At 30.9% G+C, this 17,759-nt stretch overlaps 1 protein-coding gene across 1 annotated transcript in view; it reads right to left on the bottom strand.

Moving 5' to 3' along the window:
* Positions 1–262: 262 nt before the first annotated feature.
* tei (irregular chiasm C-roughest protein teiresias) overlaps positions 263–17,759 on the bottom strand; it is a 508,251-nt gene continuing 490,754 nt past the window's right edge. The window contains exons 5-9 of the mRNA XM_074131947.1: positions 4,801–4,923; positions 2,885–3,031; positions 2,493–2,795; positions 2,210–2,391; positions 263–1,833 (exon numbers count right to left, since the gene is read on the bottom strand). Coding sequence (XP_073988048.1) covers positions 1,588–1,833; positions 2,210–2,391; positions 2,493–2,795; positions 2,885–3,031; positions 4,801–4,923 — 1,001 coding nt within the window. The 3' untranslated portion in view covers positions 263–1,587. The remainder of the gene's footprint in view (positions 1,834–2,209; positions 2,392–2,492; positions 2,796–2,884; positions 3,032–4,800; positions 4,924–17,759) is intronic.

Genomic DNA, 17,759 nt, shown 5'->3' with positions numbered 1-17,759 from the left:
ACCGCCCTATACAATCACTTATTTATTTATTAGAATGGTGTTTTTTTATTGTTTAATGACTGTGTTTACTACACTTAACATTAATGTGCTTTTTAATTTTTTTTTTAATGACGTTCTTCTTCTTACAGCGTTATTAAGAAATCTTAACACAAAATAAAATATTTTAAATTTTAAGATGCCTAAAACTTAGAGACATCTTCTTTTTTTTTAATTATTATTAAACATTTATTCAGGACAGTTTTTTTTTGAGATTTTAAGTAAACTATTATTTTTCTTCAAGTAGGATATTTTCTTGAACACTTTCTACTTTTTTTGTTACTCCGTAAAAACATTAATTTGTTTCTAATATTCAGTGCAATATTTCTTTTTTTTTTACTCCATTGTTTCTATTCAATGGTATTTTGGCTTTGTTTATAATTACAAAAACAGATTAATTCTGAATTTATACATCCACGTTTATATTTATTATCTTATTATTAATTAATCTTATTACATATGAAAATATAGTTATTTCTACTGATAAGATGATATTAATTATGGAATGGCAATCAGTCATTAGTCCTTATCTAATGTAGACAAATACAAGTTACCATTTTTCTTCTTTTTTTTTTTAATATATGTTAATATATAATTATATGTTATAATTACCATCACTTCAATTTCGTGAGCGTTAATCAAATGGAATTAGTTTTCCAATCTAGAAATACACTTTCTTTTATTCAACTTTTCCTTTCTTTTAGAGCCACTTTCAACTAATCTATAAAAAAATATATCTTCCGAGTTATCTGCTAGAAAAATTGTTAACAATTATATTTTTTCATATTGATTAAAAAACTGAATCAATAAAAATTATAGGGTTAAAAAAAAATATACATATGTATATTGGAGGTGAACTTGTAAGTTTAAAGGTTTGTTTTTTTTTTTCAATTTTGCGTTGACATTGAGAAACCCTATAAGTTACTTTTTTTTAATTTTTTACAAAGTAGAAACACTGCTGGTGTTATTTTGGCGGTGCACAGATGGAAAATGTATTGTACGTTGCGAAATTATACTTTTTTTTTTTTACATATATGAAGCAATAAATAACGGCCAATGGTTTTTTATTTACGGGAGAATAGGCTCATGAAAAATGCAACCATTTTTTTTTCTTTTACTTGGGGGGGAGGAAATTCTTTCAACCTGCTCTTAAAAAAATTCATTCATTAAAAAAAAATATATGAAAAAAAAATAAAAATTAATAGTATTAATAGTTATTTGGCACAACATAATAACCACATACTAAAGGAAACATTAATTATTTATTCCTAAAATATACGCATTTAATTAACAATGTTCGATCATTAAATATATACTTTATTATATTGGTATCCATTTATCTCAATAAAATATTTACAATCACTTTTTTCCAATTCTTCCTTCCTTTTTTTTTGTTTATATATGTATACGTATTACTTTTTATGTCTCTATATTTAAAATTTATATAATGGCGCACCATGAACAAAAGGGAACATATGTCCATTTCCATTTCTTCGTAAAAAAAACAACAACATGTAAACTGTTGCATATTAAAACATTTCTTTGGTGATGTTAACAGCCTTTTAAAGTGTTTATCAGAATGTAAACCAATAAAATCACCAGATTTTTATATGAAATGAACTGTTGAGAACAAAATGCTGATGAACTGTCCATAGTGCCCCCAGTTACGTTCAATCTTATTGTTATTTGGCCAATTCCTCTGCCTGACCAAACTAAAAGGCTGTAGTCACCAGCCAGTTCAATTCTTGCTTCTTGAATAGTTAGCTGGGCTTTATGACAATCTGCCCAATTGCCATCCTGTAAGAAAATATTATAGCTTTAATAGAAAATTTTATAGTTTTAATGATGAAATGTAAAAAAAAGAAAAAGAAAATGACGAGATGGAAAAAGGTACCAGGGAAGATTAGAATTACATCCTATCAGAAACTAAATACGAATATGTTTCTCCCTCTTGTCACTCTATTGATTGTTTGTATGTGAACTCAACTGGATTTTACAGATTTTGTCATAATGGCTTGAAAGCTTTGAAAGAAAATATAATATAAAATAGTAAACTTAAGCATAATTAATGTCTGCATCTATATCTACAATTTTTTTTAAAGAAAGGCACAATTTCCTTTCACTATCTTAGTTTTTGAAAAAATTTGTATAACCTGAATTTAAAAAATATTACCGTGACATTGTGGGCAATAATGCCATAACTAGCCGAATGGCCTGGAGAAACTACTCTGGAAGTAGGGAGAAGCCAAACAACTCGAGTCACTCCTGGGCTAGCACAATATTCCGCTGTTAAAGACACTAGAGTGCCTGCTTCAGCGACTCTGCTCAAATTCTTAGCCACTACCATTGGCACTCCTAAAGAAAATAATATTTCATTAATAATGCTAACAGCGAATAAATGAATTTAAATAAAACATATAAGTTAGGATAATAAAATACTTTTAGATGTTCCCCACCTGTTACTTTAAGATGGACATTGTGCGTTCTCCAGGCATTAAGACGATCTGGTTCAGGTGCATAGCATCTGTAATGCCCAGCTTGCTGGTACAGCACTGAGTGTATTGACAAAGGAGCTCCCGGGCCAAGAGGTGATACATGACCTGTGGTACTTACCCGACCCCAACAACCTCTTTCACTGCCACCACATTCTAACTGAACAGCACCACCGACCGAAACTTCTACGGCTGCTCCAGACGCAGCTTCAGTACTACCACCAGCAGCTGCTTCTATTTCTGCTCCTCCCATATCTCCCTCGCCGTCTATTAAGGCAATCATTTAAGTAAGAGAAATTTAAATTTGGCAGATTGATGTGTACATTTTTTTCAAAATTAAGAAAATTTATACTAACATCTAACATTAAGGAAATATCCAATGGACGAGTATGTCGAGAGAAGGTGCCTGGTAGTACATTTGTACCATCCACTGTGCTCCCTTTTTATGGATGTGAAGTTCAAAAATCCATCATTGGATTGCTCTACTGGTGGTACCCCATCATCTAAAAATGACAAAATTCCTAAGACATTTCTTCAGTTAAAATGAAAAATTATATTATTACGATTATATTATCACTCGTATGTGGCTCATTCGGTTACAACCGGCTAAATTATTTAATTTTTTTTAATTTTCAACAGTATAGCATGAAACATTTATAAACATTTATCTCTTCTTATGCTTCTGCCTTTTAATCTAATCTTTTGGAAAAACGTTGAAGAAATTTAGCAAGAGTTTAAATAAAAATATAGAAAATAGTTTTAGAAGTTGTCGAGGAAATAATATAAATAAATACATATATTATTCCTCAACTAGTACCCGAATTTGGGAGAAACGTAGGACTGGATCACTCCATTAATCATCAGGATTAATTATCTTGTAATAAACACAATATCACGTTTGTAATTTCTCCTTTTTTTGCTTTTCAAAATGTTTCTAATATTTTTTGCCTCGTGCCTTGCATTAACTGGTTCAAAACCATTGAATTAGCAAAGGGAGAGTTTTATATCATTTAAACAATTTAATCATTCATATGTGGGAGCGCAGTTCCGCTCTAATAAGATCTAAGAAATAAGTATTGCAGCCTTTTTGGCGGTAAAATTTGTAACTAAAATCAGTTTAGTACAGTACAGTGGAAAATGTGTAATTATGCATGATTTATGTTGAGAACTAATGTTTTTTTGGGTAAATCCATGCAGTTTATACCATTATCTACCTCCCAGCACACCGAAATCATGAGATAATCTTGGGTGATACTCCTAGGATTACAAAGTCCTCTGATCAAGTTATTCAAATTAAATTATAATAAAGTGAAATAAATTATTAACAAAAATGGTAATATGTGTATCTACATATGTAATTGTTTTGCAAGTTAACACCATTATGAATTGTTTCTAAGGTAAAACAATTGTAGATAAACTGGTAACGAGATGCTATTTATCTTCACTATAAATTTAATTCTATATGAATTGTAAACAAAATGGTACAGACAGATTTATTTGAAGAGAGAGAATAAGTGTTGCTTTCTAAGTGCTTACTGCGACACATCTAAATATGGAAGATCTAGTTACATTATTCACGTAATGAGGCCATTGGACACCTGTAGCCAGACTGTCGACTCGTTTATGCAAAGCTTTCTTATTACTTATTCTGTACACTGTTCTTCCCTTTATTTGATGTAAACATGGATTTTATTATTGTTTCTGTTTATATTTAGTTAGCAGATGCTAGCAGTGTGTATCTAGCCTTAAAAGTAATTTTTTTAATTGTTGGCCTTGTTTAGAAAATGATTTATAAAGAATTCGTCCGTAATTACTGGAGGGAAAATCTTTTTATTTCATTTTTTATAATATTCAAGCACTTCCTTAAGAAATAATTTGGATAGGGGGAAAAAAGGCGCTATGTTTTAAATTAATCAACTATAATGATATGAATATTTTATCGGAATTGCCCGAAGAAGTCTATTTTTGGAGACAAATTTCTTTAGAACATTAACATTTTTATGGTACCTTCTGTTGAAGGTGTTTCTAGGCCTTCTACCAAAAAAATAATTTTGTTAAAACGTGGGCCAAAAATTAGCGTAGATTTTGTTTTGTCCTCGAAAAATAAATCCAAAATAAAAATAATAAAAATTTATACATCTGAAAGATTATTATTATAATAAAAATATATTTGATAAATTTCTGAAAATAAAAAATAAGCCCAGAATTATTTTCGAGGATAATTTAGAAACATTTGATAATTAACGTTTTTACAAAATGCTGGTGTCAATACCTTTCTGCCAGACTGGAGAGGACGGTGGATTACTGTCCACATCACATTTAAGAGAAACTGAAATGCCTTCTCTTAATGGAAATCCAAATCCTGGAGTTCGCATTATAGCAAAAGATGGTGTAACTGTAAATAGAAAAAAGAAAAAATTGTTAGTTTTAACATTAATCATTAGGTTGAAAATATGTTGGAAAAAAATAGAAGTTGAACGAGAATTTATATTAAAAGTTAAACATTTTATACTACATTCTACCCTTGTATGTATATTCCCAGAAATGTATTTCAAGAAATTGTAAACAATCGTAATAACCAGTTTGTATATTAGAGTGGAGGGTAGCAGTTTTAATAAGTTTATTATTAATGGCAAATATACAATTATTTCAGTAAATAATAGCAAACCTTTTCTTCGTGCTGTTATGTAGTGCAATAAAATTAACAAAAGATTAAAAAGAAATTGTTTTGCACTTGTGATTGTGACGCTGTTAGAAAAGGTTTTTTTTTTTTTTTTTTTCTAAAATACAGTAATTTGCTTAATTGAGTGTTGTGCTTATTTTTAAAATAACTTTTTCTAGCTCGCTGTACCTGTGGAATTAAAAAAAAATTATTTCGCAAGAGAGGAAATTTTTTTATTCATTATTTACTTTTGGCTTGAGCTTATACATTTTGCCAAAAAAAGTGAGTTATGATTGTGCGAATTTATCAAGAGGGATAGATAGTGTGAACACTCACAATGGTTCCTATCTGTCCGAATTTGAAGTGGATGAATACTTTACAGTTATTGAAACCTATATTACGAGTACTTCTGATCTCATTAATATTATTATTTTTAAATAGATCAGCAATGAATAATTTAATATTCTAATGAGGTATTCAAGCAGTATCAAAGTTAATTTGGTTGACTACAGACTCTTCCGAAAAATAGTGGAATAAAAAGTACAATTGTACTAGCAGAATGAAACAATGAACTGATAAAAATTTCTTCTAGGATGAAGAAGGAGATTTAAAGTCGTTAGTGTAAGAAGAAAAGGTATGTCTATGTGAAATCAGAGCAGTGATCAGAAAAGAGAGATACTAATGAACTCTCTTCGGAGGACAGAAACTCTTAGAGGCAGATTTGGGTAGAAAATACCCTCTCTCGGAATATATAAACGATAAGCCAACCACCGGGCAAACTTATTCTGAAACACACTCAGTAGAAGCTCCGCGGATATTGCAAATGAACACATTCAAAATGAGTTTTTACCAGGGATTTATACAAGGAAACCGCAAGAGAATGAAAATACATCTTGTTCTGAAAACAAATCCAAGCATTCGCAACAATTAGCCATTGATATACTGTTGATTTGTTCAAGAAAATCCAATTTACATTTACATTAAAGGTGACTTCCAATTGTTTTAATGATGATGGCCTATACTCGCAAAAAGTGTATCATAATTAAAGTTAGCGAAGCAAGCTGTACAGGACGGGTTCAATGATTACATCCACAACTTCTGCATGTGTTCAAACAAGACAGTAAGAGAAATGGCCTTAAGCCGTCCTAAGCTACTCATTCTCACAAAGCAAATCTTTAGTTCATTCTGCTGAGTATTTAGAATCATTGTTCAAATTATATATTGTGAGACAGCTATCAATGGAATCATAAGAGAATGCTGGTTCTAGGTGGCAAATAATGGAATGTAATTAACATATTGGACGCTTCTAAGGAGATAATACGAACTTAGTATTTAACAATATCAATTTACGATAAGATAATGAAAATTAGCCGATGTTTAATTGAAGATTTAGGAAAAAAATCAAAATAGATATTTATTATTAAAATTTGTGTTCTATATTTCGGTAGTTTTGTTAATATAGCAAGGGAATATTATCAGTCAAGTAATGCATGCTGTGTGGGTAGTGGGAACTGAGCGCTGATCCAGATGTATGGGTCGCCAGCCCCTTCGGCCTCAGTTTCTTATTTCTTTTCACCCTTTTATCTCTCGTCTCTAGCTTAGCATTCTCATCCTTCAGTCTCTTGCTATCCCCTTCTTTTTCAGTCTTTCCTTCTCATACAGCCGATAGTCCTATTCGCTTCCTCTTTCTTTAAAAAATCCCATACTTTCTAACAAAACCTACTACATAAATCAACAAAACTCGTGCTACTTATTTTTGGTCAAGAAAAATAAACATAACAGAGGCTACAGTATTTCTATCATATAAAATAAGAAAACAAAAAACCGACATATTTTATCACAACTTTACAACAACTATAAAAATATTGTTAAGTGACTCGAAAGAATAAAAATATGGAATGAATGAAGTAGTTGTATCCCCAACATTATTTTTCAAAGCTATTTTCTTTATTGCTTTTATTATATATATACATATATATATTTTTTTTTTGCAACAATGGTTAGTAGGTGTTGTACGGCCGGAGCTGAATGGAAATAACACCTTGCTATGAATAATTTTTTTTTTGTAGCTGCATTCTGGACTTCATGTTTTCTCATTGCAGGCCACACTGAAATTCTGGGTCCTGTAGAAGGACATCACAGCCTAAACTGCTTCTAATCTAGTTTTCACTATCTTCTAAGCTTTTATCTTTTTAGGGGGTCGCCTCAATCTAGCTTTTCTCTTGACTTGCAATTTTTGTTTTTGGTCAAAGACAGGGAGAGATGGCTGTCCTATCCTCCAACACTCCTCTGTTTGAACTCTCGCTGCCAGTAGTGCGCTTCTTAAATACAACCACATACTCATTATGCCATAGTTTTGTCATTACAAGTGGTGTTTAGTAAAGAATGTTTGTACCACTAACCATTCGCTCATTAGTAAAACTGCTTCTCCAGTCAATGACCTCTTATTTATATTTCTTCTTCGCTATTAGTTCACTAATCGATAAGCCATAACACAATGAACCGTCTCTGAAATCGTCCAATAAGGTAATGATTGATCTTGCAGCATCTAGCTGAAAATTATCTAGTTCCCTAGTACCCTGAACTAATTTCATTCTATTTGATAACAATAAAGTGAGAAGTACTTTTACTTTAAACGCTTTATAGTAAGTGAGCTTCTCAACTTAGTACTTCCAAGTTAAGACTACGATAATTAAATAAAATAAAGAAAAAGAAAGAAGATAAAATTAAAAATTAGATTTGTATTGTGTCTTTTATGTTACTATGTTAGAACAAATTTCTGTCAAAACTCAACGCAATTGATATGATAATAAACTATATATACGATAAAGTTAACTATGCTAGACTAGATTTTGGCATTTTCATGCTAAAGAATTGGTCGTACACCAAGAAGATAAAGCTATTCTTGCACAGATTCATAAGCTTAATTTTTGTAATAATAAAAATCTTGATTAACGCTGTTAACTGCGCTTCTAATAGGATAGACATTACGCCATCTTAATCTTAATGTTAATATTATTCTCGATATGTAGGTTTCCAATCGGTGTTTTTGAACTGCAAACTGCCGTTAGATCATTTAAAACCACTGATTTCACTTACAATATTGTTATCAAAATCAAAAGTTACTGACAATAAAATTGTTCTTGTAGGGTTCTGCTTACTGGACTCACGGACACCTCACTTTTCTAAATGTACCTATTCCAACAATTGGCCTTCCAATTGTAATTAAAATGGCACACATTAAAGTTAACTGCTACTGTTTAATAGGACAAAATTTTAATTAAGCTTATGCTGCTTTTTTAAGAATATTGTAATGGCAGACAAATAAAATTATAAATAAAGCAGAAAGACAGTTTACACTTAAATAAATAATAAATTATGTTCTTTTTATTTTTTATAAATTATTAAATGGCAGTTGCTGTAATTTTCAAACTTTGAAAAATCTCACTTCAACTGAGCCATTTTATAAATAAATGGTATTCTTAAGGTTTTATTAAATATGCCTTAGTTTAGGCAAACTACCCTAGAAACCTATAAACCGGGCTACCTACATATAAGAGACAAAATTACATCAGCTTCAACACTACAGACTACTGAAGATTAATCACAAGTTTTTGTAAACTAATTAAGAAACAAAACGAGGCACGTTCATTGTTAAAACTACACAAAACTTCATTCATTTCAACTTCTGAGCTGGTAAACTAGTTATAACAACAAAAACTTAAAAGCAAAATGTAGAAACTTCATAAGGATTTACTGCAACAAGAATTCGAATCTACTTTTATGCAAAAGTCTAATTTCCCAATAGTTTTCTCTTGATTACTTTTCTAATAATAGCTGTGCAGCCCACCACGACATCATCTTTAAAACTAAGCAGGAATATACTGGCAAAATGTTTTAATTAAAAAAATGCGGAATTTTGAATATGAATTTGACTTTGATTTTTTATTCGAGTTAAAACTATCTTGCATTGTTGAAATGGCTTTTTGCAGGAAGCATTTCTTGCCATAAAATATTTACTTACTGCGATTATTCTTATTTGAATTATACGGTTTAAACTTAATCACCGCAGTCTAAACAACCACTTCTATCTCAGTTCATCTCAAAACATAAATTTCTTGGGCAAACTCTAATTGAAAATCAGCACGACATTTAAGAGACTGCACAAAAAAAATCTCTTAAAAAATTAAAGTCTTCTTAGGGTGCATAGTCATTAAGGACTTGAGCATTTTATAAAGCATAAAATCCCATTTGGTGATTTCAAAGATTGTAAGCATACTCTAATTGTGCAGATCGTGGGCACACACTGTGCTAAACGCAGGTGCTTACTCTAAATGTGCTGAAGGCGAGCACATTAAATAAATTAATGTACAGACATTTCATAACAGTCGAAGTAGCAATCCTGTTTTTTAATAACACTGCCAAATAATGTCTGATTTTTGAATTGAATGCAAACACTCAAACTCTTCCGAGAGCGTCTCCTCTCTAATCACAAAAGATAATATAGAGTCAAAAAATGATGGTTCTTTCTGAGAGGCCTAACCACGCATTTCTCAAGGGCCGATCCTAATCCTCTTGTTCAAATAATTCAGCCGTAAAATGAATACACTTTGCAACTAGAAGGCTCATCCAGTAAGACTATTTTCAATGAAAACTTGGAGGAGTGGGATAGATTTCCCTATTTCCATTAACCTCCTAGATAAATCTTATTTGAGCTGCAGTTTCATTTTTTAACATATAACTGTTAGGAGAATGAATAATGTTGTGTGATAGTTCTACAGATATAATTCAAAAGAAGGAATTTCAAACGAAATTCAAAAGCATCCTTCTTGCGAAATTCATCTTATTTTAAAGAGATTATATAAATAATATAAATTCCCAAAAATACCAAGCGAAGATTAATGCAAACAAGAAAATGATTTAACGAATCCCTGCAATTAAGATAAAAATCTGAGCACCTTTATATTATATAAATATTATATATACATTATAAATTGTATAATTTATCAATTTTTTTAAAGGATGTAAATTCTTCATAACACAATTTAGAGTTTTCATGAAGTCGTACAAAACAAAAATAAAAAATCTTTGTCCTTATTTAACAAAACTCTGCGGAGAGAGCACTAATACAATCTCGTACAAATCGTAATTTCAAAATTAATAACAATAAACGGAATGAGCTTTAATCGAAGTGTTTACCTGAAGGGAAAGTTATAAAATATGCAGTAACTTATAAATTTATTATGAAGTCGATCTCTTCCAGAATATTAATTAAGCACCAATTAATTAAAAAGAGCTCATTCAACTTATTAACAAGCAGTTAACAATGGCTTCACAAAAATTCATTCAGAATAAAAACTCAATTTCTTTAATTTTACTATTATGAAGAGCATAAAATTACTAGAACTCTTTTATCAACGAAAATCTGTAATTTATAAATAATTTAATTCAACTTATTCAAACCTAATATTGACTTCTTAATTCAGCTCTCTTATTGAATTACTTAATCTTGAAAGATTTTATTAAATCCAACAAATTGTGCACCTGGTTCCAATACAAAGTTGAATTACGATTTGATTAAAACTTTTCTTTTAGTTTTTTTCCGAATAGAAACTTTTTTTTCTTCAATCTCCCATTTTTATTGGCTGAATTGCTTTTATTTAAATAATTCACATATAGAAAATCTGAATATCTAACAAACCAGCATATTTACACGTTCTAATGGGGGACCAATATTGACATTTCTACTTTTATCACTAACATGGTTTTGGAAAAGCGCAATATAGTTTGGATGTTGGCAAATCGCTTCGCTGATTACATAAGAGTAAGTTAGTTTTACTATTTAGGCGATAATCTAGTTTATGGGGGATTGATGTTTAACTTTGCTGGTGAACTATTTATTTAGCTGATAGAAGTTGATTCATTCGTAAATAGTTGTTGCCTGAGTTTCAACTGTGTGGTATTTTCAGTCTGTTGCGTTAAAATATTTCACTATTTAAATAAGAACTTTAGATGATATCAGTCAGCTACATTTGTATCTGAAATTCATCCCTAATTGAAGAGGCAAACTTCAATAAGTAACGATTAAAATCAATCCTAATTGAAAACTGAAGGTTTAATACGAAATGTAATCATAAAGAGTCTTCTTCTGTTTCACTGTACTACAGTAGATATTGAGATAAAAGACTGATTCTCTCTCATTCTTAACCGTAAAACGATTTTATCAATATAAAGTCCAAGTTAGTGAATGCCATTAGTGTTTGAAGTTTAGATTAGTTTAAAACAGGGTGTGTCATTGACGACCATAGTTCGATTACTTTCGTTATTTCAGTAGCAATTTTTTTTTTTTTTTGCAACTATTCTTCTATCTTCACTCAAGTTCCTCCAGGTCTCTCCAGGCAGAAGATATCAGCATTACTTGAAAATTGAATTCGCTTGTAGATTAGTGGCCTATTTTCTGAAATGTGGCCTTATTAGACTTTGCAATTGTTTATCAACATTTTCTTGCATAATCTTAAGTACAGCCCTCTTGATTTTCTTCAACGTTCTGTCCTTAAATTGTTCACCTTTTAATTAAAAAATGTTAGGAGAGCGAAGAATACTTTTTGAGACTTACTGGGGTCATTTAAAGGATTGAAATTCCACAATTTAAAGGAAAGGCAGGAAGTGAGCGGAAATCGTGATTAAGTTAGTGAATGGTGATTTAAATCAATGTACAGGATCTAAACAAAAGATTGGCTTGATTTATCTTCTTCTTCTTCTTAGTCAATCCTCGTTTACCTTTCAGTGTCGAGGTTGGTTTGATTTATGGCCAGAAAAATGATCCATTTAGGTACAAGACACCGACAGCCCTAGCAAAACCCTCTTTCAAGACGTTTCGAGTATGTGATTCGATGCTTTTTTGGCTACAACTTACAACCTGAATTAATAAAAAACATTTCTTTTTTTTTGAAAAAAGAAAAATTATAAGGCAAAAAAAAATCATTATATAAGAAGAAAACTCAAGTACTAATTAATTCGAGCGTCCACTGTAGAATGGAATATCTCTGATGCAATTGTGATGTCTTGCTTTAATTTATTGGCGTTCAATATTAATTAAAATAAGCTCCTCCCCGACACATTTTTAATTAAACACTTATAAAAAGTAAAACGAAATTTTTTTTAACAGAATTTAAACTGTGCAATAAATTTAGCTGAAGGTTTAATTAGTTTAACTTTGTAAATTATATCAGAGAGTCTTTCGCTAATGTATTAAATTATTGTCATTAGGATTGGCTGTATATTATTTGACTGTATTCCCAACAATTTGATTTTACATTTAATAAAAAAAGGGAAATTATTTTTGAATATTCGTTAAGAGAAAGAATGAAGTCCCTCTAAGTTATCTTAAGTCATTGCAGCCCATACAAGGAGTCTTACAACAACTCACGCTTTGAATGCACATTTCCAATTTGAGTTTTTAAAGAATCATTTGTAATGTTATCGCATAAAGCTGGACAAACTAGGCCATGATGTTTATTTTTGCAATAACAGCCATAAATCTACTATAACATTGGAAATGGAGGGTAGGTTACATGATAGGTGTGAGGGTTTATTTCGTTTCTGGAGCAGAATTAGGTTACTGTTTTAACTACAAAAATTAAATCAAATGAGATTTGTGAAAAGGACCAGTAGATGCTTCAAATACACTTGAAGTAGACCCCCAAGTAAGAATACTTTTTTCTGGTAGGAGACGAGACTGTATTGTCATTAATACAGTTATCTTCCACGAAAAGGAATACCGGAGAGAATCTGATTTGATCTTTGTCTCTCTAGAGAAAATAGTTAACGAGAGAACTTATTTTCGAGAGCTTCTCCTTCTAGCGAGAAGTAGATTTAAAATCTTCCTACTTGAGCACAAAAAGAAAGAACCAGTTTTAAGTATCCTTGAACATCACTTTAATCATCGGATCATTATCATCACTTTCTCATCATTTAACTGCAATCAGTTTTTTGAGAAATGATATGATTATACCCGGGGTAAGTGCTAAATGGAGTTCCTCACAATTAGATTAGAAATGGTTATTTCACTTTTTCAAAAGTAAAATGTTGCAGATAATTTCATTTGATTAATTTCACTCAGCGTTGAAATTAAAAAAGAAAAATAAATTTTTAAGAGATGGACACAGCATTTACTTTTTTCGAGATAGAACGAATAATTTTTCAAAAGGAAGAATTAGAAAATAGAGTCTGATTTAGTGTCAAAGTATAGTTAGAGCTACCCTCCGAAAGCACCTCTGGATTTATTACCGCCTGCGTTATTTTAAGATAAAATTCAACGTAACAGTACTACTAGGCTATGCTAGTTTGAAAAAGGCGATGTAATTAAAAATTATACATTTATAGTCTCAACCGTGTAGTATAAGCCTCCTTATCTTTCGCACGGTGAGGATGAGATGATACCACCGTTAATTGCACTAATTAGGTTTTTTTTTAGACTAAATCTTGCCTAAAAATAGATTCCATGACCCATTTATAATAAATGTTACATGCCTCAATTGCATGTAACAGATTTTGTAGGTTTAGAAAAAATAATTGAATTACAGTTCAAATTATTTAACTGCTTTTACTGCATAACTATCGCGAGATAGCAATATGAGGTATTTTTTGAACCTTTGCAGCCAGAAGAGGTACCATTACAAAAACTAAGATCCTGGACCTAGTAAGGAGAGGATTTCCTACTAGACTAACTAGAGCAGGGGTGGAAAACTTTTTTGTATATAAGATCTACTTTTTTACCTTAAAAGTGTGTCGCGATCGAGTTGCCATAGGCGTAGTCTAAGTGGGCAGAAGGGATGTGAAATGTATACTATGTTTATACACTGTGTTTCAGTATATAAGTTTATACACTATGTTTCAATATATATAGTATAAGGTGCATTCCAGCGAGGTGTGGGTAGATAAGTAAAATATATAATTTTTTAAATCACTTATTAAGTTTTCGAGATATAGGCTCATGAAGAAAATAAATTTCCAGACTCAACTTTTGATAGCAGCATTCCGTACATGCGGTACCTAAAAAAATCGATTTTCCGACACTTTTTCAAGATAGATTTTTACTAACTTAAAATGCAATTTAATTTTTTTATCAACTGCAATATATAAGTTGTTATACTATTTGTTCGTAAATATGAAAAAGTTATTATAAAAATGCACAGTATGGCCGATAATTTGATTTCAATATATCACTTTCGCGGTTTTTTTCGGGGCCAGGAAAATTTATCATGAAAGAATAATATGACTTACGATCGACTAAAACTGACCTCGCGTTCGACCGGTCGACTTGTTGGCTACCCTTGAACTAGAGGATGGTACAATAAGCCTCTTGGTTGCGATGCCTTGAAGTAAGAAAAGCCCCTTGTCCCAATAATAATAATGCCTCATTAAACCTCGCATTGCGACAGACAGTGCTACTGATGGTCCCTTGTAAGGTAAGAAATGTATAAGTATATTTGATTTAATAATTCTTGAATCCGTACCATTATACATTTTTTTTTTTTGAAGGAAATGGGAAACTATTAGTTTTTCTTGGATACAAATATGCAAGCAAGAAAACGAGGTGTTTTAATATTTAAACTGGAAGGTAAATAGATTTTTTTGAATGTAAAGAGAGCCCCTGTAATGCTTCCACTGATGGATCAATTCAGTAATAGAAAATGGTAGCACCTATTTTGTTGAGTGGTAAAACCCAAAATTGGGGGAAACAAATCATTGATTTGTACGGTGAATAAAACACAGATTTTGGTTACTCTTAATTGAAAATACAGTTACTATTCATTTAAGTAAATATTTTTATCGTTTTTTTTGTATCCAAAGAACACTAGAACTTGGGTTAAAACTGAAATTTCGGTAACTCCGCACTTCCTATATTCCACGTAATGAGAAATTAAAGCATGATAGACAATATTACATGTTTTATTTATCTACAAATAAAGCACATTAATAAAAAGTGGAAAGTTAATTAAAAGTTAAATAAATAATTGAAATGCGGTATGGAAGCGGTGTGTAAATGCGGAAGAACAGAGACTGAAGGTTTTACTTGATCAAATTAGTCTATGCAAGGCCAGCCGCCTCCATCCGACTTTCTGATCCTGTGCACACTCCTGCAACTTTCCTCCTTTCTTCACCACTGCCTGCACTTCACGTTAGCCTATTACTCCCGATCCAAGCTTTTCCATTTTCTTCCCTTTCAACGAAATAAATTTTACTTCCTATTGATGTCGACAGTTTTACCTCTCTAGCCTAATGAAATTTTCACCATCTCCACAAGCCGGAAGATAAATTGAATATTGGTCTAATTAACGTGCGGTTGAATAAAAGAAAGTAGAGGAAAAAAAAAAAATATTGTTAACTAAGATAATTTTGGTTTTATAATTAAATAACCTTAATCAGGTTATTTTGGAAAATTAGTTTTGATTTCAGCATAAACTCATCAAGATCTTTTTGTAAAAGAAAAAGTTTGCACTTGATTTTATTTTGTTTGTTTTAATAGGTCTGCGTTTGAAGTTTTTTTTTTAAACTTACAATGTTTTAACTTGAATTATGGACAAGTAACTCGATTAGCCTTTCCGAATAAAAAAAAAAAAACAGGGAACCTCATGTATAAACTGTTAAACATTAGTTTAAACAAAAATAATTAAGTAATAATTATTAATTTAGGGCACGTCTATATCTGGTATCCCCGGAGCATATTTCAGTTTAGTGGATGCTGTAGAAAGCTTCTAAGAAGAGAAAATCTAAGGCCGGCACTGGATTCGAACCCGGGATTTTACGTTAGTATCGGATGTGCTAACCATTAAGCTAATTCCTTTCCTAATACTATAATAATAATTGCAAAAAAAAAAGAATAGTAGTTTGGAACAATGAAAAAACCCGCCAATAACCTTCGTCGTCAACAATGAAATGCTATCTCAAACTTCCATACTTCTTTCCCATGCAGAGAGATCATTGAAAATTCCAACTAACAAAACGAGATTAATCTGTTTGCCTCTTTTTCTCATCAAATTCCATGTACTACTGTTATTTAGGGTACAACTTTCAAAGTCGTTCATGAAACCAGGCTCTTCTCACTCTCAGAGAAATAAGTTACTAGTCTTAATAAGTTAAGTCTTAAGTTACTAGGGAACTTAATAAGACACACTTGGGTCGTTGTAAGTGACTACATTTCCCAATTACAAAGTTACCTCCATCAGCTAAGTGGGGGCCTATTATACTAAGAAGCAATTTCCTTTCAAAATTGCCTAGTTAACTGCCTCTCGCTTTGTTGGTGGTCTTTTTCTTTTTCTGAGGGTTAAATGATCACCGGACTTATCTTGCCGCCAAATCTTAGGATGATATTTAATGTAGCAATATTTTAGGCTCATACGATTCAGAGCGGCATCTTTACTTTGCCAGTATAAATGCAGGTTGTAAATTATTATTTATTAGTTACAGAAGCCTAAATAAAACTTTGTCAGTAAAACATCATACTTTCGTTCGGGGCTTTCATCATATTCAATTTTTGTAAGGAGTAATCCATTTTGATCAAATTATATTCAGATGAAGGAAGCTAACAATGAGATCAGAGTAATGGATGAAAAATGTATTGATTTTTCTTCAAATCATGAAACACACAAAAAACAAACTTTGGAGAGAAATTTGAAAATTGCAACTAGAACTATTGCCAAATCATGTCTTGAGTTAAAAACAACTGCAGATTTTTTGAATTTCAAATTTCTTTTATGAAGTAGGCTAGAGAATGTATAACAATTGCAAGAGCTACTTTATTGTGAATGAGATATAATATCCTACATATTTAAGAATTCTTGTTCAATAAAGAAAAACTCCAAGTATCATTTAAAGTATTCATTAATTATTCGGAAACTTATAATTGGGCCAATATAATCTGATGATATACCCAATTGTTATTACGATTATGCACAATTATTTTGAAAACGTTTTCAAAAATTTAAAAATCTTATACAATTAGAACAGGGCCCTTTTTTCTCTTTTGAGAAAAAAAAAAATGAATACTTGGTCCAGAATTATGTCTCCTAAATATAGTTCACATAATCTTTGGTTATTAAAAAACGCTGAGTTTGTTTTCTAAAACCCTAGAAGAGGCAGCAAATTTACTAAATTAATATTCCAAGGTACCATATTAAAAGTGACATTTGGCACCAAGGGGGCGATATATTTTTAATTAGGTTTAAGAGAATAACTTATAACAAGCTGATAACTTAAAACCCAATGAATTTCACCGTAACACACTTGTTAGTTAAAAATGTTAGTTTAGCCAGGCCAGCTTTACTTAAAAGAAGCTGATATAATATTAGCAAGTCACATTATTAATTGATAACAATACTGAAAATAGTTAAAACTAAACTAAAAACCAAAACAAATTAAACAAAACAATAACAACAACAAAACCAAAACAAATGAAAGGGAAATCAGGAGATATAGCACCCTGTACAGTTTAAGTTTTTATTTTCGTTCATTATTCATTCCCTTTAAGATCCCAAGTACTTACTAAATAATTCACAATATAAACT

This window comes from Rhodnius prolixus, unplaced genomic scaffold (genome assembly GCF_049639745.1).
Source record: "Rhodnius prolixus isolate KJV_2025 unplaced genomic scaffold, Rpr scaffold_4, whole genome shotgun sequence".
In the NCBI taxonomy this organism is placed as follows: domain Eukaryota; kingdom Metazoa; phylum Arthropoda; class Insecta; order Hemiptera; family Reduviidae; genus Rhodnius; species Rhodnius prolixus.
This window is presented reverse-complemented; position numbering and strand designations above follow the sequence as displayed.